The sequence below is a fragment of the Pimephales promelas genome, chromosome 1 (assembly GCF_988280905.1).
Source record: "Pimephales promelas chromosome 1, fPimPro1.hap1.1, whole genome shotgun sequence".
In the NCBI taxonomy this organism is placed as follows: Eukaryota; Metazoa; Chordata; class Actinopteri; order Cypriniformes; family Leuciscidae; genus Pimephales; species Pimephales promelas.
The window spans coordinates 53297051-53323355 of record NC_142769.1 but is presented as its reverse complement, the minus strand read 5'-3'; the positions used below and the strand labels follow the sequence as shown (position 1 = coordinate 53323355).

Below are 26305 nucleotides of genomic sequence, written 5' to 3'. Positions count from 1 at the left end.
GCTTCCGGGGTGTTTTAAATAAAGTTCCGAAGTCGAGGTGGAAACCGAAACGACTTTAAAATAAAGTGATATGAGAGGATATACATAGAGGTGTATAGATTAAAAGACAGTTTTCAGTTAGAGTTGATTTATTATTGTTTTTATTCAACACCAGCACGCCATAACAGTTGGTGGCGGAAATGCGCTGACAGAAAACACCAACAAAGAAGAAGAAGACTAGGCGGAAGCCGGAAGTGTTGAGGCGGAAAGCGGGCGAGAGCCGCAGTGACTCAGCAGAGTTTTGCTAGAAAAACACACTACAGAGTGAGAATTTTACACTTTTAATACATTTAATATGGCAAAGAACATATTAAAAATGATGATACTGGGTTTTGCGTTTAAATATGCGATTTTGTATCACGCCTGAACAGTGAAGATCTGATGATACAGACGCAAAAACACCAACAAAAACATCTTCGAGAACGTTCTTCCTGAATGTCTTCACAAAGTTTTCTTGGTTATGCCAACGTTTAGAGGAAACATTAGAGGAAAGTTAAATTGTATCATTATGGGAATGTTAACTTTACTTTTGAACGTCCTGAAACAAGTACAATTTTAAAACATTTGATGAACCCAACTAAAATGTTTCACCTTCCATGATGTATAAATAGGATTTTTTTTGTGTGCTAATGTTCTGAAACAATTATTAAAGACTAGTGTCCGTGTACATAAACTGCTTAGACTAGTCTTTCAAGTTAGACATCGACTTGTTTCCTTTAATTATTTAATCCAGTTTCACAAAAAAGTATATTAGTCACCCCCTTATTAACGTTCAGTAGTTCAAGCTAATTCTTAAAACAGTGTTAAACACTAATTTTATGTATCTAACCCCTATTCAGAATGTTCATCAAAAGCACATATTTAAAGGGGCAGTAAGCGATTTCTGAGAAACACTGATGAACGAGAAGCACAACACACTGGTAGCCAATCAGCAGATGGGGCGTGTCCACTTGTTAGGGGGAGGGGCCTGTGTTGCATAGCGTGAGTTTGGGGGCGGAGCTATAAAGTTACATTCAAGCTATTTTAAGTCATGAAGACATTTTATAATGGCATAAAAATGCTTAAATATATGATTTAGGGATAACGTTTTCATTACTTAAAGGTAACAACAAAACGTAGGAACTTTGACACAAAACCGGACTGAGAAACATCGTACAGGTTTAAGACATTGGGTTTGTGAGTGAGTGGAGACGCGGCTAATTTGCATATTCATACAACCGAGTATACTAAATGAGGCAAGGGTGTCGAGTTACATTCAAGATATTTTAAGGCATGAAGACATTTTATAAAAAAAAAAAACGTTAAAATGTGTATTTTGGTGATTTTAAGGGATAAAATTGACTACAGGCGAACTTAATAATAATGTTTTCAAAACTTAAAGGTAACGTTAGCACAACATTCTTAGGAACATTGGCACAAAACCAGACAGAGAAACATTGTACCGGTTGAATTCAACAGTGGTGTTGGGGCAAATTTGCATATTCATAGAGCCGCGTATACTAAATGAGGCAAGGGTGTCGAGTTACATTCAAGATATTTTAAGGCATGAAGACATTTTATCAGGACAAAAACTTTTAAATATGTAATTTTGCTGATCACAGATGACTTTAAAAGGATAAAATTGATTACAAGGAGACTTAATAATAATAACGTTTTCATTGTTTGGACAGTATGGCGGAGGACGAGGCCGGTCGCTCCGAACAACTCTCCGCGGAGGATTACGCGGCCGAGGCCATGGCCGCCGACATGGACCCCTGGATCATCTTCGACGCACGCAAGACACCCCGTGCGGAGTTCAGCGGCTGGCTAGAGTCGAACCGGCCGTCGCAGGTGAGCCGCTACGCAACCAGCGAGGGCGATCGGCCAGTGGGATGGATCGCGGTCCGAAGCCCGCACCACTGCCACGAGACCGGAGACGTGGACGGCCTTCAGGACAGCTGGGAGACGCTGCTAGCCAGTGGACGTAGCGTCACCTACCACACCATACGGGAGCTAGCGCTAAACCACAGCGTCCTGTACGGGAAGTGGCTAATGCACCTGGACACGGGCTTCAAGGTGGACCGCGCCTGGGAGAGCATCGCTAGAGCCGTGCTGGACGGCAGGATCGACTCCGCTAAGGCTAGCCCGCGCTCCGACTCCGACCCCAGGCACGTCATCTGCGTCTACAACCAGAACTTCACGGACGAGGAGCAGGTGATGCGTTTGGACGCCACTATCCGCGCGGCCGGCGTCAAGTGCGTGCTTTACTACAAGCCCGACGTCTACACGCATCTGGGCATCTACCGCAACAACCGCTGGAAGATCTGCCCCACCATCTACGAGAGCATGTTCGACCTGGAGAGCGTCCCCCGCCGGTCGCACATCATCGACAAGGTCACCAACCTGGAGGTCACCTGACCAGACGAGGTCACCAACCTCGAGGTCACATGACCAGACACTCGCTTGTTTTGTAGAAACGTTGCCGATTTCTGTTTCGTTACGTTGGAAATGAGTATGATGATGATGCCAAAAGGGCTTTGAGTTGTGTTTTACTTTTTAAAAATTATTTTTTTGTATTGAACGTTCGTTCGGTTCATTTGTTCTTGTGCCAAATAAACAACGTTTTCAGTTGTGTCTCAGTGAAGTGTCTCTAGTAGCGCAGTTGTTTGCCAAAGTGCAAAAGTGTGCTTTAGTTTGTAAAATTTAAGTTAAACTTACAGCTAAAGCTAAATGAGAATTAGAAATGATGCCTTTGCAATTAACTAGAGCTGCACGATTAACAATTAAAAGATTAATTGAATCATTCATTGAAGTGATTTGTTTAAAAAAAGTGCTGATTCATCCAGAAATTAAACAAGTGAACTCTTTGAGTGAGTCATTGAATCGCTCATTGAAGAGATCTGTTCAAAAACACTGATTCATCCAGTAATGGAACGAGTAGTTTTTACGTGTCATTGAATCATTCATTGAAGTGATTCATTTTAAAAAGAGTCGAATCATCAAATAATTAAACAAGTGAACTCTTTGAGTGAGTCATTGAATCATTCATTCAAGAGATCTGTTCAAAAACACTGATTCATCCAGCAATGAAACGAGTAGTTTTTACGAGTCATTGAAACATTCATTGAAGTGATTCATTTTAAAAACAGTCGATTCATCCCAAAATTAAACAAGTGAACTCTTTGAGTGAGTCATTGAATCATTCATTCAAGAGATCTGTTCAAAAACACTGATTCATTCAGTAATGGAACGAGTAGTTTTTACGAGTCATTGAAACATTCATTGAAGTGATTCATTTTAAAAAGAGTCGATTCATCCCAAAATTAAACAAGTGAACTCTTTGAGTGAGTCATTGAATCATTCATTCAAGAGATCTGTTCAAAAACACTGATTCATCCAGTAATGGAACGAGTTGTTTTTACGAGTCATTGAATCATTCATTGAAGTGACTCATTTTAAAAACAGTCGATTCATCCCAAAATTAAACAAGTGAACTCTTTGAGTGAGTCATTGAATCGTTCATTCAAGAGATCTGTTCAAAAACACTGATTCATCCAGCAATGAAACGAGTAGTTTTTACGAGTCATTGAATCATTCATTGAAGTGATTCATTTTAAAAAGAGTCGATTCATCCCAAAATTAAACAAGTGAACTCTTTGAGTGAGTCATTGAATAATTCATTCAAGAGATCTGTTCAAAAACACTGATTCATCCAGCAATGAAACGAGTAGTTTTTACGAGTCATTGAATCATTCATTGAAGTGATTCATTTTAAAAAGAGTCGATTCATCCCAAAATTAAACAAGTGAACTCTTTGAGTGAGTCATTAAATCATTCATTGAAGTGATTCATTTTAAAAAGAGTCGATTCATCCCAAAATTAAACAAGTGAACTCTTTGAGTGAGTCATTGAATCATTCATTCAAGAGATCTGTTCAAAAACACTGATTCATCCAGCAATGAAACAAGTGAGTGAATGTTTCCTAGATGACAGTGATTGTGATTGTATTGAAAGCGATTCGGTTCGTTCGGTTCGTTCTCTGTGCCACTCAGTGAAGTAACACACATGCATCTGCATTTCCTGCATTTATTACAGCTCGTGTAGCAGTACAAAAGCACTAAGGCCACAGAAACAGAATGAGCACGTTACAGAAGAGTGTATGGATAATAATAATACAGCACAACAGATCAGAGATAATATGTACATGACGTCACCAGGACTCATTCATATGCAGAAAATATTAACTAATAACCTCAGCTTCATGATGGGAACGGCGGCTAATAAAATAGTGCAGTTTTATTTCAACATCATATATAAGCTATAACATGTGAACCGATTCTCTCTTTAGTGCTCTGACATTTAACACGTTGTTTTACTTTTATTTTAGTGCTCAAAAAACCTAAACTGAAATTAAAGTAAAAAATGTGAAATTTTCTCCAACATTCCAGAGTATTTTTCTTTTTGGAAATGCTGGATTTTGTTTTAATGGTTAAATTAAATTCTAATAATTAAAAAATTGAACAATAAATACAGTTTATTAAAAAAATGGCACGTTTATGCCCCGATGTTCTTTCCATTTTACGTTTTAATGGTTTAATTAAATCTGAATAATCAAAAATCATGTCTAATTAATGTAATTCATAGAAGAACTTTAATGATTTAATAATTTATTAACATTTTTACAATAATAAGGTTTTGTATAAAAAGTTTATTTTTTCAGAAAAGCTGTTGTTATGATCCAATACAAAAAATTGTATAAAAAAATTTAACAAATAAATCCTTTATAATTGAAAAAGCAAAAGACGATATTGTGATATTCCCTAAAAGATAATGTGTTATTAAACTGTTAAAAGTACTTTCTACTGTACAACGATGATATATTTCTGATGTGTATCTAAGGCTGTGATTGGCTGAGATTCTTGATGAGCCAGTAATTCTGCACTGTGATTGGATAAAAGTGTCTACCAAATGCATATACGCACAAATACGCATTTTACATTCTTATCAGTTCTTGATAAGGCTGTGAGTCTGCGCTGTGATTGGCTGACATGCTTGACAAGGCTGTAATTCTGTGTTGTGATTGGCTGAGATGCTTAATGAGGCAGTAATTCTGTGTTGTGATTGGCTGAGATGCTTAATGAGGCAGTAATTCTGCGCTGTGATTGGCTGAGCTGCTTGATAGTTCTGTGCTGTGATTGGCTGAGCTGTTTGATAAGGCTGTAAGGCTGAGATTGTCTTAATAAGGCACTGTATTTATAAGGACGAGGTTTATTCTACCTCACTGTACACAAGATACACATCTGATCCGAAACCGCCACCCAATATAATGTGGTATGCGTTAGGAAGGGTTCATCCGAGACGGCGTGATCCAGGACCGGGCGTTCGCTCGCTGGTGTTCAGAGTAAGGCCTTGAGCTCGGCCTGAGCAAGAGTTCAGGTGGGGTGACCGAAGCCCATGTGGCTGCTGCTGCTGGTGAAGATGGACATGAAGCGGTCGTCGTCGATGGAGTTCAGCACCTCCAGGTCGTCCAGCACCGCGGACGGGTTCGACCCGCTCTCCAGCATGGGCTCGTTCTGCAGGAGGCTGGCGATGCTGGGCGGGAAGTTCATCCAGGGGGAGCTGTTGGCCCCGGGGTCCGGATCCGGGCCCTCGCCCGCCGGGGTCATGTGACACGCCGGCTTGCCCATCGACTCGCCGCCCAACATGGCCTGCGACACAGAAATTACAGAGGATTCGTTTAAAAACACTGATTCATCCAGAAATGAAACACACTTCTATGAGCGAGTCACTGAATCATTCACTCAAACCAACAGGAAATAACTAATAAATAAAACACTTATTTAAAGGTGCAGTGTGTAAGTTTGTACAGCATCTAGTGGTGAGGCCGACAGGAAGTGATGTCGTCGTCTGAGACAGCAGAGAGTAGCCAGTTTCTTTACAAAGACAAATTAATTAAATAGGTTTACTTAATTCAGTGAAACTGCATTATTGTGAATATTATTGTGTCAGTGTTTTATTCGCTGACTTTAGCAGCTTCTTAGCTTAGCAAGCGTGTAGAAACACCATATAAACGAGGGTGTTATGGGACCCGCTTGTGTGTAGAGAGAAACGCACATTCTAAGCTAATAAACACACCACGCTTCATTATGTGAGGTCTTTATACACTACTGAACACACAGTTCTGTCAACAGATCCTCCTAAATATCACACACTGCACCTTTAAAATAATGAACATGTGACTAAAAACATGAATAAAGTGCGCGCTGACCTGGAAGTCCTCGATGTTGATGTTGTCGACGTCGTTCGTGACCTCGGAGAAGCTGGGGAACTCGGGCAGCTCGTCGTCCACCCTGTAGGCGCTCTGCATGTCCTGGGGGGCCGCGCTCGCCGCGCTCGTCGGCTCCGCGGAGATGAAGCCGCCCAGGCCGTAGTCGTGCAGGTCCGACAGGTTGACGGTGGAGAAGTCGCTGGGTTGCTGAGAGCTGGTGAAGTTGCTCACTGGCACGGCTTTGGGCTGAGAGTCTACGGTCAGGCTCTGCAGGAACTTCCAGGTGTCCCCGACCGACGTCTGCGGCTCCACCTTCAGGGCGTTCTGGGCCGGCTGAGCGAAGAGCTGTCCCGGAGCCGGCCCGTAGAACGAGGACGGCAGGGGCTTCATCGCGGCGGGCGCACACGCCGACGCTGAAACACAAGCCGGGTCACGGAAGCATTCACATCACAGGACTTTCTTGGTTTTCAAGGACTGAGATCTCACTTATCAAACAATAACTTGCCAAACAAAAGATGGGATTTTTCTGAGTAATCGCTGTGAAGCTGCTTTGAAACTATCATTATCGTATAAAGCACTGTAAAAGTAAATAACTGTTTTTATAAAAATTCAGCTTAGATCACAGGAATAAATTACACTTTACTGTGTATTCACATACAAAACAGCTGATTTACACTGGAGTAATATTACACTGATCACTTTTAAAAACATTTTTAAAAACCCAGTTTTTAAAGTGAAGCATCAGTTAATGCCACTGTGCAACTGGAGGATAACTGGTGGATAACTGGTGGATAACTGGAGGATAACTGGTGGATAACTGGTGGATAACTGGTGGATAACTGGAGGATAACTGGAGGAAAACTGGTGGAAAACTGGTGGATAACTGGTGGATAACTGGTGGATAACTGGTGTTGTATAACTGGAGGAAAACTGGAGGATAACTGGAGGAAAACTGGAGGAAAACTGGTGGGTAACAGGAGGAAAACTGGTGGATAACTGGAGGATAACTGGAAGATAACTAGTGGATAACTGGAGGATAACTGGTGGATAACTGGAGGATAAATGGTGGATAACTGGAGGATAACTGGAAGATAACTAGTGGATAACTGGAGGATAACTAGTGGATAACTGGAGGATAACTAGTGGATAACTGGAGGAAAACTGGAGGATAACTGGTGGATAACTGGAGGAAAACTGGAAAATAACTGGAACATAACTAGTGGATAACTGGAGGATAACTGGAGGATAACTGGAGGATAACTGGAGGATAACTGGAGGATAACTGGAGGATAACTGGAGGATAACTGGAGGATAACTGGTGGATAACTGGAGGAAAACTGGTGGGTAACTGGTGGATAACTGGAGGAAAACTGGTGGATAACTGGTGGATAACTGGTGGATAACTGGAGGATAACTGGAGGATAACTGGAGGAAAACTGGAGGAAAACTGGTGGGTAACAGGAGGAAAACTGGAGGAAAACTGGTGGGTAACAGGAGGAAAACTGGTGGATAACTGGAGGATAACTGGAAGATAACTAGTGGATAACTGGAGGATAACTGGTGGATAACTGGAGGATAAATGGTGGATAACTGGAGGATAACTGGAAGATAACTAGTGGATAACTGGAGGATAACTAGTGGATAACTGGAGGATAACTAGTGGATAACTGGAGGAAAACTGGAGGATAACTGGTGGATAACTGGAGGAAAACTGGAAAATAACTGGAACATAACTAGTGGATAACTGGAGGATAACTGGAGGATAACTGGAGGATAACTGGAGGATAACTGGAGGATAACTGGAGGATAACTGGTGGATAACTGGAGGAAAACTGGTGGGTAACTGGTGGATAACTGGAGGAAAACTGGTGGATAACTGGTGGATAACTGGAGGATAACTGGAAGATAACTAGTGGATAACTGGAGGATAACTGGTGGATAACTGGAGGATAAATGGTGGATAACTGGTGGATAACTGGAGGAAAACTGGTGGATAACTGGAGGATAACTGGAGGATAACTAGTGGATAACTGGAGGAAAACTGGAGGATAACTGGAGGAAAACTGGAGGATAACTGGAAGATAACTAGTGGATAACTGGAGGATAACTGGTGGATAACTGGAGGATAAATGGTGGATAACTGGTGGATAACTGGAGGAAAACTGGTGGATAACTGGAGGATAACTGGAGGATAACTAGTGGATAACTGGAGGAAAACTGGAGGATAACTGGAGGAAAACTGGAGGATAACTGGAGGATAACTGGAAAATAACTGGAACATAACTAGTGGATAACTAGTGGATAACTGGAGAATAACTGGTGGATAACGGGTGGATAACGGGTGGATAACTGGTGGATAACTGGAGGATAACTAGTGGATAACTGGAGGATAACTGGTGGATAACTGGAGGAAAACTGGTTGATAACTGGAGGAAAACTGGTGGATAACTGGAAGATAACTAGTGGATAACTGGAGGAAAACTGGAGGATAACTGGAGGATAACTGGAGGATAAGTGGAGGATAACTGGTGGATAACTGGAGGATAAGTGGAGGATAACTGGTGGATAACTGGAGGATAACTGGAAAATAACTGGAGGATAACTGGAGGATAACTGGAAAATAACTGGAACATAACTAGTGGATAACTGGAGGATAACTGGAGAATAACTGGTGTTGTATAACTGGAGGATAACTGGAGGAAAACTGGTGGATAACTGGAGGAAAACTGGTGGATAACTGGAAGATAACTGGAAGATAACTAGTGGATAACTGGAGGATAACTGGAGGATAACTAGTGGATAACTGGAGGATAACTAGTGGATAACTGGAGGAAAACTGGAGGATAACTGGAAAATAAATGGAAGATAACTAGTGGATAACTGGAGGATAACTGAAGGATAACTAGTGGATAACTGGAGGAAAACTGGTGGATAACTGGTGGATAACTGGAGGAAAACTGGAGGATAACTGGAGGATAACTGGAGGATAACTGGAAGATAACTAGTGGATAACTGGAGGATAACTGGAGGATAACTAGTGGATAACTGGAGGAAAACTGGTGGATAACTGGAGGATAAGTGGAGGATAACTGGTGGATAACTGGAGGATAACTGGTGGATAACTGGAGGAAAACTGGAGGATAACTGGAGGATAACTGGAGGAAAACTGGTGGATAACTGGAGGAAAACTGGAGGATAACTGGTGGATAACTGGAGGAAAACTGGTGGATAACTGGTGGATAACTGGTGGAAAACTGGAGGATAACTGGAGGAAAACTGGACGATAAGTAGTGGATAACTGAAGGAAAACTGGTGGATAACTGGAGGATAACTGGTGGATAACTGGAGGATAACTGGAGGAAAACTGGAGGATAACTGGAGGATAACTGGAGGATAACTGGAGGAAAACTGAAGGATAACTGGAGGATATGTAGTGGATAACTGGTGGATAACTGGAGGAAAACTGGAGGATAACGGGAGGATAACTGGTGGATAACTGGTGGATAACTGGAGGATAACTGGTGGATAACTGGAGGATAAATGGTGGATAACTGGTGGATAACTGGAGGAAAACTGGTGGATAACTGGAGGATAACTGGAGGATAACTAGTGGATAACTGGAGGAAAACTGGAGGATAACTGGAGGAAAACTGGAGGATAAGTAGTGGATAACTGGTGGATAAGTAGTGGATAACTGGTGGATAACTGGTGGATAACTGGAGGAAAACTGGAGGATAACGGGAGGATAACTGGTGGATAACTGGTGGATAACTGGAGGAAAACTGGAGGATAACTAGTGGATAACTGGAGGATAAGTAGTGGATAACTGGTGGATAACTGGAGGATAACTGGAGGAAAACTGGAGGATACCTGCAGTGATACTGGTGGCTGTGGGTTTGGACACGGTTAAGGTTCGTTTCGCTGTACTGAACGGCCGTCTGTCTGTCGGTACGGAGGATCCTGCAAATAAAACACACACCTTCACTACAAAACTGACCTCTAACACCTTAAATGAGGTGATCTGACACAACACACACCTGAAATCATGCTGCCGAGTTTGAGGTTCTGCAGCATCCCTTCGGTCCGCTTGCGCTTCTCCATCAGCCGGTGCTCGTCTGCTCGTTCACAACCAAAGACAGAACCCACCGACAACATGAGGCGAGCTGAACTACTGTACTGAGGACGCGAACGCCTCATCTAAAACTGTGGAGGCTTGCTTCTGCACTCGAATAAAATATTCAAAAAGTAATTATGACTTTTAATCTTGTAATTCTTATTTAATTTTGCGGAAAAAAATTGCTATTCTGACTATTTTTTCACAATTGTGAATGTATAAGAAGATATAATTTATATTAAAAAGGTAGTTGCAACTTTTTATCTCGCAATTCAGACTTAAAGATAAAGTGGAAATGAGTGTTTTTGTGTTGTATTGTGTGGCCACACGAAGGAGCAGGCGTCTCACCCGGGTCGGCGGGCAGGTACTGGAAGTCCATGGGCTCGCTGACCTCGCGGTCTGAGGGCCGGCGCAGCTGCATCTTCACCCGCACCGGCTCCGACAGGTTGGTGTCGTGGTACGGGGGCGTGCGAAACACGATGGCCACCTGCCGATGAACGTCAGCCTGCGAGAACGAGCCCTTACTCTCCCACGAGTCCCGGAAGAAGCGCACCTCGATGTCCTCTGAGGGCGAGAGCACAGTAATCACCCGACGGACACCTCGGCACCAGGCGGAAATAACTCAACCAACATTAGAAAAGCTGTCTCTGGAATAAAACTAAACTCAGGCTGTCCACAACAAAAGGCCTCTTCTGTAACTCCTAGATCTTATGGTGGACTAGCTTATATTAATGACACTTAAACAGCAGTACTGTATAAATCAGTGACCCGCACCTTTCTGCACTTTATCACACAGCAGGAAGATCTCGTCTCCCCCTCGGCAGCCGCCAGAGTTCCTGTTCACACGACAGATCTTCAGCTCAGCCGTGTTCGGCGCTCCTGAGGAACACACACACACAGATCAGGGGTTAATAACTCCAGTTCTATCAGCACCACTATCTTCAATAGAGTGCCGAAGTTACGACGTCACTCTGTAGGCCAAAACGCGGAAGTGAGTTAGCATTTTTGCATTACGGTTCCCTCGCTCTAAAGTCTATGGGTTTTTTGAATGGGTTTTTGCTAAATAAGGTCTGTGGTGAACAAAGCCTCTAAATATGTTCACGTTTTGATCTATGACAGAGAACACACAGTTATAACCTGCTTGTGGTTTTTTAAACTCTATTGTGTCTGATTGTGTTTTTTAAAATCTTTATATAGGCTTCAAAATGTATAAATTTTGGATTAACTTGTAAAGATTATCTTGCTAGACAAAACGTGTAAGAGTCACAAGCCTTTGTTGAACACAGATCTTATTTTTTGCGATTTTCCAAAAGTCTATGGGGAAAATGCATTGCTTTTCGACCGAGGGAACCCGTGCGCCGCTAGCTTCCGGGTCGTCCTACAAAGTGACGTCATCACTTCGGCACTCTATTACGCTTGACATTAGCATTCAGTTAGGACTGGCGGTCTGGTTCTGGTCTGGATATGAGCAGGAGGGCAGCATTACCCCCCCTTAGGGTGAACACAACACATGAACATATATGGATCTTCGCCCGTGACGTCACGACGCGGTTACATGCGCTCTGGTTGGCAGAAATTAATGGCCGTTTGCCGCACAGTATTATAAAGTCATAATTTAACCCAAAGATTGGGTACTGTACAGTCAGTGCATCATCTGTGTACACACCCTTATAGATTAAGGGCAAATTATTGTATTTTCTTTGATACATTTTTACGTATATGTTGACCAGTGTTGACCCATTTTGATTCAAAATAAAGCCCATGGACAAATTACACCTCTATTTTACTCTAGTTGTACCAAATTGACCAGTTAACCTTAGTTAACACAAGTAATATTCGTAATTATGACTTATAGGTAGGGTTGGGTGTCGTTTGAATTTGAACGATTCTGATTCCTCCTTGTTTCGATTCCGGTTCCTGACGATTCTTGATTCCGATTCTTTTAAGAGGCAGGGTCAAAAAAGTTTAGCTAACCTTGCTAACCAACGGCCTTTCTGAAGGAAATAATCCTTCTGTAAAAATACTCCTTTAGTCACAAATTTTGCATTTTGCCGAGATTTTGTTATTTTTAGAAAAGCGAAGCCACACTTTGGATCGCCGACGTAAGCTACTCATGTTCGACTCGCGCGGTTATGCCAACACTTCCGGTAGACGCTTCTTCGTTGGTGTTGTTCAGCGGTTTCTTCTTCCGCTCGGCGGACTGTGAATATCGAAACTAGGAATCGAAATTTGAACTTTTGAACGATTCCGGGAAAAACCAAAAAGTTAGTCCCGATTCCAATCGATACTCGATTCTCGATACCCAACCCTACTTATAGGCATCTAAAGATTTGTACGCCTTCCGATAAACATAGATGGCGTGTCGATGAGATACAGGTAGATGTGGCCGAATGTCAAAAGTGGCCATGTGGAAAAATCTTATTACAGACTTCATTGCAATGGAACTCGCATCTCCCCTTCATAATTACACATCTGAAACTGACCTCTACCGTCCAACACTTTCTGACCTCTTACAGCTATGAATCCCTTCTCTGTTCTTAACTCAGACTATAACCAACCCACGAATATTTGTGCATTTTAGTTGTTCGAACTTGTTTTTGTCATCATTGTTATTGCTATCTTTACTGTCACTGTTATGATTACTATTTTCACTTTTATTTAATTTTTTGTTGTTTCATTGTTGTAATTGCTGTTGTTGCTGTCTTTTGCTCTCACCGTTGTGATCACCACTGCCATCATCATTGTCATTCATTATTATTATTATTATTATTATTATTACTACTACTATTATTATTATTATTATTATTATTATCATCATCAATATTGCCATTGTCAATGCTGTAGAATTAGAATGTAGAACTAGAATTAAGCGTCATTGTCATCACTAATGCAATAACTTCCCCCTTATCTCTTCATGGGTTTTTAATGCACCACAACATAGAAAAGGGAAAAAAAAAAAAAAAAAAAAAGTATATTTGGATAAACATCGCAAACACCAAGGCAGGCAAGACAGGCGAGAAGTAGTTTCAACGGGACAGCATCTCTGGCCCAATTTGAGACATTCTCGCACTGTACTCCCTCTTTTAATGCACTTTAGACATTGCACATAACACACACACACACAAAAAAAGAAAAATATAGAAAAGATAGGGACTGATGAGATGTGGGGGAAGGTTGTCTTATATTATGTTATATTATATTATTATATTATATTATTATATTATCATATTTTGTACAGGATTGACAATGGCAATTGTCACATAGGAGGAAGGATGGAAATAAAAATCTACAAAAACAATATGGGCAGTATGGTGGTAGTGGGGAGTGATGGTAATGACAATGGTAATAAATAATAAATGGTTACTTTGTGTACACACGCATACACATACCCACGCTCATACACGCTCACTTACACACTTAGATCAAACACTTAATCACTCTTGCCACTGCTGGAATTATGGATTTACAAGATTGCTCACTACTGCACTATGTTGGTTTGTTTGTATGTATGTCTGACTGTTAAATAAAAAAAAAAAAAAAAAAAAAAAAAGTGGCCATGTGTTCGGGCTTTTGCTCTCACTCAGGCGATATGGATCAGGCAGAGAACATGAACCCCAGTTATATAAAAGCTTTACCTCATATCTCCTTTGAGCTTCTTCGTACACAGTATGATCATATGCTGACAGAACACATAGACTGATGCGTATGTTTTGGTTCTTTCTGACAACCAGTTCGCGCCCACGCCCTTATCGTGACGTCGCTTATGCTACGTTCACAGCGGACGCGAATAGCGCATCAGGCGTGAATGATTTCCGTGTTAAAGGAGAACTCCGGCGAACAATGAACCTTTGGTCTAATAAAACATCGGTACCTAGTCAACCATCTTAAAAAAAAGTCTCGATAAGTCGATCCCCGAACGCCGCTCATACAGTTCAGAAGTTCGTTGAACTTCATAGAGTTCAGATCACTCAGCACGACGTTCGTGGTTCGACTTATCGAGACTATTTTTTAAGATGGCTCCTGTCTGTATACGCGATGTGAACTGTCTTCATAAAGTATCTTCTTATTAAACGGTCTGTACACTTACAAAGTTCTCAATGCTGCGTTTTGCATGTATGGAGTCTCATTATGTTTCTGTGTTAGTGTGGGGCTATTTTGAGCCTTGTTAGTGGTATAAACTAGCGATTTCTTTTACTTACTCAATGCCCCCATTACTAGCATTATACGCTAAACAGTGTTTAGAGATAAAACTCTTTACATTCGATTATCATGAAAACAAATCTCAGAGAACGATTGACTATGTACCGATGTTTTATTAGACCAAAGGTTCATTGTTCGCCGGAGTTCTCCTTTAAGTCAATGCAAAGACGTGTTACGCGCGTAAAAAATTCCTGTGGCGCGAATGAGGCGTGGAGCGCGGCGCGGAAAGCGCGAATTGAGCGTCTGGCGCGTTAAGCGCGTTACGCACGAATGATTTAGTTAGTGCCGTTTGTGCATTCACGCGTTTGACGCGAATTCGCGTCTGCCGCCCGAGTTGAAAAATCTGAACTTTTTTTTTTTTTTTTTCAAATCGTCGGAAAATCGTTTCAAATCGTTTCAAATCGTCGGAATCGTCGGAACCTTCGCTCCCTGAAGCATGCCCTGCCCGTATCTGACACTCTTACTTTAAATCTGGCTCTGCTGAATGTGAGATCTGTCTCTAACAAAACATTTTTACTGAACGATCTCTTTATTGCACGTAGTTTGGATTTTATGTTTTTGACGGAAACCTGGCTCCGTGAAGGTGATTTTACTCCTTTATCGGAGCTTCTTCCCCCTGGATGCAACTATTTTAACTCTCCTCGTACTACCGGTAAAGGTGGAGGACTGACATCCATTTTTAAATCTACTTTTTGCTGTCAACAATCTTCAACTGCAGGCTACTCCAGCTTTGAGCTGCAACTCTTTGAGGTAAAGCTTTCGGAAACTTTTCTTTGTGCGGTGATCTATCGGCCACCAAAATTTAACAAAGACTTTGTTCGGGACTTTGCAGACTTTGTATCGGGTGTCACTCTTAAATATGACCACTTTTTGATTGTTGGGGACTTTAATATACATGTATGCTGCGAGAACAGACCTCTGGTCAAAGATTTTATGAATGTAATTGACTCTTTTAACCTTATACAGTCTGTTCGGGAGCCCACGCATGAAAAGGGTCATATTTTGGATCTTGTGCTGTCATATGGGCTGGACATACAGATAACTGAGATCGGCCACACACTTTTATCTGACCATTTACCTGTTTTATTTTCCATCTCTGTGCCTGCTCACTCTCTCAGCGCAGCTCCTCTGCGCCGTTTTCGCGTTTTTAATTCTGGAACTCCACAGCTGTTTTGTGCTATGTTTAAAGACTCTTTTTTATATTCTTTAGACGATCTTAATGATCGCAGTGTGGATGAATGCATAGTAATGTTTGATTCTCTCTGTCCTAAGATTTTAGACTCGATTGCACCCATGACTTTAAAGCGTTTAAAGCCACAAAAGGAGCCCTGGCTGAATGAGTCCACCCGTACACTCAGGCGCTCATGTAGACAGGCGGAGAGAAAATGGAAAAAGGACAATCTGCAAATCTCTAGGGAGCTTCTTCAGGACAGTTTTACTAAATATCAGCAGGCTGTAAAAACTGCAAAAACTGATTATTTCTCCTCACTTGTGTCTAAAAATGCTCATAAGCCCCAGGTTCTTTTCAATGTATTTGATTCACTGGTGAACGCTGGTGATGCTGTCTGTATGGAGCCTTCTACTAGCTTGTGTGAGGCTTTTCTGCACTTTTTTATAGACAAGATCTCTGCTATTAGAATCCCACTCTCTTGGTCTGCTCAGGTCCCTTCAGCTCCTATAGCATGCACAGCTGTCTTTGACAGCTTTGAACCCGTTACTCTTGCTGAACTGAATGAGATAGTTGCACATTTACGCCCTGCTAACTGTCAAACAGATAGTATTCCATCACGTCTGTTTAAGGAGGTATTCTGTTCAGTTGAGTCTTTTATTTTGAAATTTATTAATTTGTGTCTTAGTTCTGGATGTGTTCCTTTTTCCTTTAAACATGCCATCGTTCAGCCTCTTCTGAAGAAGAAGAACTTAGACCCTAGGAATTTGTCTAATTTTAGACCCATTTCTAAACTTCCTTTTATTTCAAAGGTTTTAGAAAGATCTGTGTTATCACAGGTTCAAGAATTTTTGAAGACAGCTGATGTCTGTGAACAGTTTCAGTCAGGTTTTAGGCCTCGTCACAGTACGGAGACTGCTCTCTTGAAAGTTTTTAATGATCTGTTCTTACATCTTGATGCTGGTAATTGTGCCATTTTAATTCTGCTTGATTTGACTGCAGCCTTCGACACAGTTGATCATAAAATTCTTCTGTGGCGTTTAGAGCACTGTGTTGGCTTGAAAGGCACTGTTCTTAAGTGGTTTGAGTCGTATTTAACAGGCAGATCAATTTCAGTACAAATGGGACAGTTTTCATCCTCAGTGGCCCCTCTGACCTGTGGGGTACCGCAGGGGTCAGTTCTGGGTCCACTGTTATTCTCCCTGTATATGCTACCATTGGGATCTATTTTCAGGAAGCATGGCATTTCCTTCCACTGCTTCGCTGATGATGTGCAGGTGTATCTACCGCTAAAGCCTTGATGTATGTTGTATTCTATTTCTTAGTATTTGCTATTTATTTATTCATTTACTTAATGTGTTTTAGTGTATCAGTCTGTGTTTATTGTTTTGTGCTCTAACTGTGAAGTACTTTGGTAGGCCTAGGCCTTGGAAATGTGCTATACAAATAAACATGACATTGACATTGACATTGAAAGGAATTAAAATACTAAAAAAGTAAATATTTTGACAAAGAGAGACATAAGGTTTCAAACTTTCTATTACGTTTTTTGAAATATTTGAAGCTCTGAAACATTTGAATAAAATCACATAGAAATATATTAAAGGAGGGCTTACATTTTTTCCATTTACAAGTATGGATATGATATTTACCCATCAATAAAACAAAATTTACAACATCAATGAAGTGCAAGTTTAAATCACGCTTAAAAAAGAGCACATCTTGCAGGGCTATAGGAGGAACCGTCTCCATTTTAACTGACAGCCAAAAAATCTGAACTTTAGTGTGAAGTCGCGCCGCGTTAACCAATCAGGAGCCTAGCTGCTTGCTCACATGGTGAAGTATCTGGATGCTTCAATAAATTATTTTGTAATATGACTAAATGCATGTTGGGATTATGCACAACAAAGCAAATGTTTTATCACTTCAAACATTATTTCTATATACGAGACACGTTCATTTTGTATTAAATGTTATCATTCCGTATCTAGATTATATGAAATAGTATTATGATGTAAAGACAACCAACATACATGTGCATAAGTTCGTGTCTGGACGTGAGAGAGAAAAAAAAAAATCACAGGACAGGTTAATAACTTTTGAAGGCTGGCTCTATTTATCATCAAAACTAAAATAAATGACAGCTAGATTAGATGGATGAGGGCGAGGGTGATCCGGGACAACAGGTCATCAAACTGGGCGCAGGACAGGCGGAAGTAGCGCTGACAGCGGCCGTCATCCAGCGCAGCTCCTGGAGCGAGCAAATGGTGAAACTCGCCATACGGTTCGGCTCTGAAGGGTCCGGTGGACACAAATATACGGCGACGATGATCCCCACGCCGCTGTTCTGCTCTCCAGAGTAAATACAGAGCGGTGATTCTCTTGATGAACGCTCGGTCGACATAAAAACAATGGCCGCCAACAGATTTCGATTCTGGCGCGCGTAAATTTCGCTTCAAACTTTTGTTTTTACGCGTCAGTTTCACTCTTGACACACGAATTAACACAAAATGGTCAAGCGTCAAACTAGACGTGTCAGGCGCGAATTTGACACGCGGTTCGCATCCGGTGTGAACGTAGCATTATGACAACATCCCTATTGCAGATATCACTAAAGCAAGATTTTAAAGCACAACATAAATCGAGAGTTTATTCAGATTCAAGGGGAACCCTGACTGACGAGAGGAGCTGATCTGAGTCTAACTCACACACACACACACACACACTCACTGTTGTCGTAGATGGGCTGGGACACCACCGGCTCGAGCGGGAAGAGTTCTCCGTTGGGTCGAGTGATGGACACCTGGAAACACAGACGCACTGCGTTCAGGTCGTACTCTTCCTCCCAGATCTTCCCCTCAGGAACTACACACACAAACACACATCAATCAGGAACATTGACTTTCAGAAGCATCGTGTGTGTGTGTGTGTGACAGTCACTCACTATTAAAGGGGTTGTTCTGTGTTTGCAGTCGACATGAAACGGCGTCTCCCACATCCTTCTTCTTCACACACTGAATGCCCAGATTCTGGAAACTGAAACAGAAGAGAGTCGGCAGAGCGAGTTAGAGATCAGGGTGGCTACAGGTATAAACAATTTAAATTTAAGACTTTTTAATACCACTTCTAAATTAAATTTAAGGAAATATAAATTAAAAATGAAAATATACAGTAATATTTCCAAGTAAACACTGTCTGTTCAAAACGGTAAAATGACAATAACCAATTGTCAATTGCGTACATGCGGTCGCCACAATGGAGTGAAAAGAAATATAGAAGGCATTTTTATGAATGTCTTAAGCCTTGTATGTTTTAAATAATAAAGTATAGTTTATTAATTAAACTAATAAAAAGATAAAAAAGACTTTGAGATATGTTTGGTAATTATACCTTTTAATTTAATAAATTAAAATTAATTTGCTATATTTCAGATCCATATTTGTTTTCCTTAATTTTAATTAACCCTAACTTTATTCTCATTATAAGAATTATAAATAATTGATTTCCGTATAAAATAATACTATAAACACTTAAAAATAAACAGAATAGTACCCTTACGTAGAAAATATTCCAGAACGATGACATGACATATTTAAGACCTATCCAATCTGAATTTAAGACAATTTAATACTTTTTAAGGCCTTATTTTTAGGAAAATTGATTTAATACTTTTTAATGACCCGCGGCCACCTTGGAGATATTACAGGATCAAACACACTCACACACTCGGCCACAAGATGGAGAATCTCTGAAACACACAGAAAAGCTCTGAGTGTGTGTGCGTCGCGCTGCTTACGCTCGTGTGAAACCGGCGTTATTTACACACACACACACACTCACACACACACTCTCACCTGTGTATCCGCCGCTCCTGTAAATCGGCCTCATAATAGCCGTGTTTGCAGTCTTTTCCCACCAGCTCGTGTGGGTGTGGCTTGTGCGGCTGGTTCTTGGTTACCAAGGAGATCCGCACTCTCAGCGGCCCGCTGTAGTTGTGAACCTGTGGATCATACAGCCGTACACTCACGTCAACTCTCCCTCATCTATACAGCGCTACAGGAGATTACAGACACAGAGAGGGTTCAGATCTAGAATACAGTTACTGTCCAGATGAAGTTAGATCTGATCGATTCACTTCCGTTTTCATTCCTGAACGAATCAGCTGTTTGAACGAGTCGTTTGAATGAATGACTCAATGACTCATTAAAGGAGTAGTTCACTTTTAAAAAAAACTTTTGCTGATAATTTACTCACCCCCATGTCATCCAAGATGTCCATGTCTTTCTTTCTTCAGTCGAAAAGAAATTAAGGTTTTTGATGAAAACATTCCAGGATTTTCTCCATATAATGGACTTCAATGGGGTCCAAAAGAGAGTTTCAGTGCAAACTGTTCAAAGGGCTTTAAACGATTCCAGACGATGAATAAGGGTCTTATCAAGCGAAACAATCGCTCATTTAATAAATAAATAACAAAGTTTAAGTTTTATAAGCACAAATGCTCGCCTTGCTCTGTTCTGTGATGTGTGTTCGTGACTCTCCTGTTTGAACTCGTTTATCAAAATGAACGAATCTTTTTTCGTGTCATTTGGTTCATTCCACGAACAAAATGAACGAGTTGACTCGGGAAAAGATTCGTTCATTTTGATGAACGAGTTCAAACAGGAGAGTCACGAACGTGCGCCACAGAACAGAGCAAGGCAAGCATTTGAGCTTATAAAACTTAAACTTTGTTATTTATTTATTAAATGAGCGATCATTTTGCTTGATAAGACCCTTATTCATCGTCTGGAATCGTTTAAAGCCCTTGGAACAGTTTGCACTGAAACTGAAACCGTTTGGACCCCATTGAAGTCCATTATATGGAGAAAATCCTGGAATGTTTTCATCAAAAACCTTCATTTCTTTTCGACTGAAGAAAGAAAGACATGGACATCTTGGATGACACGGGGGCGAGTAAATTATCAGCAAAAGTTTTTTCAAAAGTGAACTACTCCTTTAAGACGGTAGTTTCATGTTTAAAAGGGGGGTTCTTTCCAACATTTCATATTTGTATATTCAAAAAAACATTTAAAACAATCCCATAACATTATTTAATGCAATTGTAATTTTTCAGTGTAAATGATTTGATTTGATTGGTAACAGCCCTATAGTGTCTTTTTATTCAAATTTAAATGATCAAATTTAAGTAATTATATATTAATTCAAAATGAAAAATGAAGCATGTATTTATAAAAGATAAGGTGAAAATGCTCTTTATAAAGGTTAAAATATCAGAAATACGCCAAAGCTGATTGAACACTGATGAGAATATTGCTCCAGAATAAATGTATTTTATATTATTATATTTTAATATGTATTATATATATAAATTATTTATTAATATAATTATAAAGTGAACGACTGATGTACTCAAGCACGCTTCGACAGCATCAGTGTGAAGCACACACACACACTGGACGTAACTGCACACACTCCGGTCTCGCTCACCTTGATGGCGGGGTGTGTTTTGGTGGTGTCGTTGCTCTTCTCTCCCGGGATGCTCCCGGCGGATCGGCCCTCACACTTATAGCGGAAGCGCATGCCTCGGGCTTTGGGCTGCTCGATCACCTCCACGTACGGAGGCCCTTCAGGGACACACACACAGATGATCTACAGCTCTCTCTCTCTCTCACACACACACACACACACAGTTCCTACCTTGAGACACCGGGGACGCTACCCACTGTTGAAACAGTCCTGGAAGTGAAAGATTAGAGACACAGATCAGTTTACACACAGAAGATGAGCTCTCGAGACACACACACACACTCATCTCAATATCATCAGATATTCAGCTTTATCGCAGCTTCACTGAACAAAATTCTGCACAAAAGATCTGGCGTAATGTTGTGTCCTTGTTTTAATCGAGGTTGTTATTTTAATTAGATTAGGTTGTTATTTTTAATGCGATTGTTTAATTGAGGGTTATTTTGCTTCCTAAAACAATTTGTTCACTCCTAGTTGGTGGGAAAATATTACGTGTGAAGGGATATTAAATAATGAACACGGCTCTTTAACTTAAATCTTTAAGTAATTTAACACGGCTTTTCGTGTTTTTACTCGCGTCTGACCTCACGTAAAAAAGGCGGAGCCTCAGAGCCACACCCGCCTATGACATCATCACCACGGAGGTATTTCTGGAAAGTTCCCTTTAGAAAGTTGTTTTGAACTGAACGCCTGATTTTGCTTTAGAGAATGTACAGTGTGTGCAGTGTGTCCTCAATCAATGTTTTCTGTCATTGTTTAACGTGACGTCGCAGAAGCGAAGTGTGTTATGATGCTGTTTCATGATTGTAAATGCAGTGTCATGGCAGACTGTTAGCACATGAGTAACTCCAGACGGGTTAGTCATCACACACACACACTCCAGGGTTAAGTAGGTCATGGTGTGTGTTGACACTCCTCTCTCATTCTCCGTTATGAATCTCAGGATAACGCTGTAATATACTGTACTGGGGTCAGAAACTGTGTGTCGGATCCTCCGCGCTGAAACCCAAACCCGGCGTACGGCAAATAATATTCAGACGTATAAAAGTGTGTGTTCGCCTTTATAACCCCAGCCAGAGGAAGAGTCTCCACCCCGAAATAACCATATTAACGGTATCAGACAGGAGAATATGAGATATGGATGTGTGTCACATTGCTAAATCCTTTAGTAGCCTGTGTTAGTACTAGTGTGAATGGAAACAGAAAGGCCTTTAGTGTGATTATTGATCATTATTTGTGTAAATATTTCCTCAGATCACGTTCTGCTGTTATCCTGCGCTGAGCGAACATTAACACACACAGTGTTCAACGCAGCGCACACACTACTAATATTACTGTTCATTACAATAGAAAACATGTTCTCGGTAATGATTTCATGTCATTTAAGTGCTTAACAAAAATTACTTTTGCAAACTACTTATTTTTTCTTTTAGATTTTGTCTAAAGGTTCAATAAACCATTATAAAAATAATAAATCAGTCTATTATTTCATATGTCCGGCTTTGCAGAGCTTTATTAAAACATGTCCTTACGGGTCTGAGGATGAGGACGGTAAACAGCTCCAACACACACACAGACTGTATAGACATGACATGATAAGACTAAACTGTTCAAAAGGTCAAAAAAAAACATTCCCACACATTTTGTCAGAATTGATTTTTGTCTCTTGGAATGAGATCGCTCCTGTGTCAGGGGTCTGTTGGCCGGTATAGGGGTCTGTTGGCCGGTATAGGGGTCAGTGTGGGCCGGTATAGGGGTCTGTGGGCCGGTATAGGGGTCTGTTGGCCGGTATAGGGGTCTGTTGGCCGGTATAGGGGTCAGTGTGGGCCGGTATAGGGGTCTGTGGGGCGGTATAGGGGTCTGTGGGGCGGTATAGGGGTCTGTGGGGCGGTATAGGGGTCTGTATAGGGGTCTGTGGGCCGGTATAGGGGTCAGTGTGGGCCGGTATAGGGGTCTGTATAGGGGTCTGTGGGCCGGTATAGGGGTCAGTGTGGGCCGGTATAGGGGTCTGTTGGCCGGTATAGGGGTCAGTGGGGCGGTATAGGGGTCTGTGGGGCGGTATAGGGGTCTGTGGGCCGGTATAGGGGTCTGTGGGGCAGTATAGGGGTCTGTATAGGGGTCTGTGGGGCGGTATAGGGGTCTGTGGGGCGGTATAGGGGTCTGTGGGGCGGTATAGGGGTCTGTGGGGCGGTATAGGGGTCTGTGGGGCGGTATAGGGGTCTGTGGGGCGGTATAGGGGTCTGTGGGCCGGTATAGGGGTCTGTGGGCCGGTATAGGGGTCTGTGGGGCGGTATAGGGGTCAGTGTGGGCCGGTATAGGGGTCTGTGGGGCGGTATAGGGGTCAGTGTGGGCCGGTATAGGGGTCTGTGGGCCAGTATAGGGGTCTGTGGGGCGGTATAGGGGTCTGTATAGGGGTCTGTTGGCCGGTATAGGGGTCAGTGTGGGCCGGTATAGGGGTCTGTGGGGCGGTATAGGGGTCTGTGGGCCAGTATAGGGGTCTGTGGGGCGGTATAGGGGTCTGTATAGGGGTCTGTGGGCCAGTATAGGGGTCTGTGGGGCGGTATAGGGGTCAGTGTGGGGCGGTATAGGGGTCTGTGGGGCGGTATAGGGGTCTGTATAGGGGTCTGTGGGCCAGTATAGGGGTATAGGGGCCCTCATCACAGGACCCAGTCATTCAATCATAATGACATCTGACAAAAGTATATCACAACCTTTACACACACAGTCAGCCTTATTTAAATATGTAAATGAGCAAATACCATAGACCAAGGGCTTTCAAACTTTAAAATAAATAAACGAATAAATCAAAATGAAGGATGCACTGGAGAATTGTTCGTCGGTAACAGCTAATTCTGGTTTCAGCGTGAAATGGTTTATGAGGGAAACAGACGTTTAATAAGCGCTTCTCTGATGGACTGACTGTGTTCAGCGTGTGTTTCATGACAAACTACAACAGTTAAACGTGTCCGCTGTGTGACACTCGCTCTGGATCAACAATATATAATTAATGTTTGAATAAATCTGACATAAACAGTTTATTGTCATTCAAATGTTTATATTTCACCAACAAGCTGAAGTAAAAACAATTGTGTTATTAAAAAGTTTAAATAAAAAACTTAAGGGTTGATTATTCAATATGTTTGATTAATTCATTGATTATTAATTTATTTTCTGTGCTCCCTCAAATGTTGGTTTACGACCCAGAATTTTTTATTTCAGTGCATCCCACACGTAAATCTAACAGTACAGTATAATAGTGAGTAGAAAAACTAAATAGAATCTAATATAATCTTTTCTTTACATTAATATGGTTGACTATTGAATTTTGGGGTTATGGGAGGGGGGAGGTCCTTTGATTGAGGATTATCATATTTGGGGGTCCATGGCATCAAAAAGATTTGAAGAAGTGTGCTTATTTGCATATTAGGTATTTATAATAAACAAATACTTTCAGATTGAGGGCGTAAAGGCAGGATCAGTTTCGCTCTTATGTGTGCGCTCAGTGACGTCATGTTAGTAATGAGGTGATGATGTTTACTAACCAATAAAAACAACCACCCCTTATCCATCACACAAACCTGCAGTTAACTTACCACGATTATTAAACATCATGTCATAATTATAATTAACCAAAGCATGCGCTTTCTTATGAGGTCAAAATGGGCTTCAAAACTTTTCCGCGTTTCACTTTAATCTGTGAGGACAATCTCAAAATATCAGTCCTCACACTCTGTGTGTGTGTGTGTAAGTGTGCACGTACACACACACACACACTCACACAATCCGTAATGCGACAGAACTTTATATGTGACGCGATATTTCGTGTGTTGTACCGGAGACTCCCGAAATAACCGATCGCCCGTTTCTCTCAGCCGAAACCGAGAGCTAACTTAACCCTCAGATCCGGGACTTCCCCTTGCGCGCGGACCCTAAACACCCCGTTTCCGCCGCCCGGGTGGATAAACACGGCCTTATAACACTTGACTTACCGTCCATGTCGCTCGGGTCACTCGGTCGTGTTCCGATGTTCCGCGCTGAAGAAAACACGACACACACAAACACCGCAACGACACTCTCCTTCCGCTCGCGCGCGGAAATACCCGGATGACGCGTTCACATCGCCAACACAACAGAAGAAAACATGGAACACACTCAACACGATCTCAACTCTTGACAATAATAGAAATGAAAAATTAAAAGAAAATATGTCAAAGAAACATCTTAACGTGACTATTTAATTCGCTTAGCATATGTTACAAGAAAGAAAGAATGAGGTTTAATAAATCAATAGGCCTACAAAACATGTTGTGTGTCCAGAATTCAACAGAGAAACAACAACATTAAAATGGTTTGGATAGTCGGTTAGCCTTCTGTTAGTAAAATTGTGTGGGCGTGTGTGTGTGTGTGTGTGTGTGATTCTTCAGATGATCACCAGCAGAGGCCGCAGAAACTCCACTGAATCCTGCTGTAGGCCTACATACAGTAAAATGTCAACACAGCCCCAGATAACAAAGATATGTTCTGAAACTCTCATTAATGAATGTTCAGAACGTCCAGTATTTTCCAAAAACGTGTTTTCTTGGTTGTGTGAACGTTAAGGGAACGTTTCATTTTTAAACATGGAACGTAACTTTTGAATGTTCTCTGGACGTTCAAGTAGCAACATTCAAACAGTGTTATGATATTCTGATTTAGTGATGTTTAAAATATAGATTTATGTGTTTTTTATAATGTTTGTTTGAATATAAATTCAGATGTTTTTTCAAACTTTTACTGTTTATTAACAAAACTTAAAAAATACACTTGTTACTTATTTTGACACTTGTTCAAAGGTCTATGCATAAAATATCTACATACACACCTCTTCAGAGACAGTATATTACAGCAAAGTTACAGTCATCTAACCGCTTAAAGTTACAGTCATCTACATACATAGTGCAGAACGTTGTGCTATTTTGGGTTAAAACTTTAACGAGTCATTTATAAAATATCAATAGGAGTTTGATCATTT

The 26305-nt window shown here is 41.3% G+C and overlaps 2 protein-coding genes across 2 annotated transcripts; one reads left to right on the top strand and one right to left on the bottom strand.

Moving 5' to 3' along the window:
• The first annotated feature begins 59 nt into the window (after window positions 1-59).
• Window positions 60-2652, top strand: c1h11orf68 (chromosome 1 C11orf68 homolog). Its single transcript, XM_039690321.2, has 2 exons — window positions 60-303; window positions 1710-2652. Exon 2 carries the CDS (start codon window positions 1711-1713, stop codon window positions 2434-2436), a length of 726 nt encoding a protein of 241 aa, XP_039546255.2. The 5' UTR covers window positions 60-303; window position 1710; the 3' UTR covers window positions 2437-2652.
• A 2618-nt stretch (window positions 2653-5270) lies between these two features.
• rela (RELA proto-oncogene, NF-kB subunit a) lies at window positions 5271-25421 on the bottom strand. The gene is made up of 12 exons (XM_089131826.1): window positions 25284-25421; window positions 21466-21504; window positions 21256-21392; window positions 19623-19768; window positions 18713-18804; window positions 18499-18633; window positions 11175-11279; window positions 10749-10964; window positions 10324-10401; window positions 10157-10246; window positions 6287-6699; window positions 5271-5726 (listed from the first exon to the last, which is right to left on the bottom strand). Exons 1-12 carry the CDS (start codon window positions 25288-25290, stop codon window positions 5451-5453), a joined length of 1734 nt encoding a protein of 577 aa, XP_088987952.1. The 5' UTR covers window positions 25291-25421; the 3' UTR covers window positions 5271-5450.
• Between the last annotated feature and the right edge of the window lie 884 nt (window positions 25422-26305).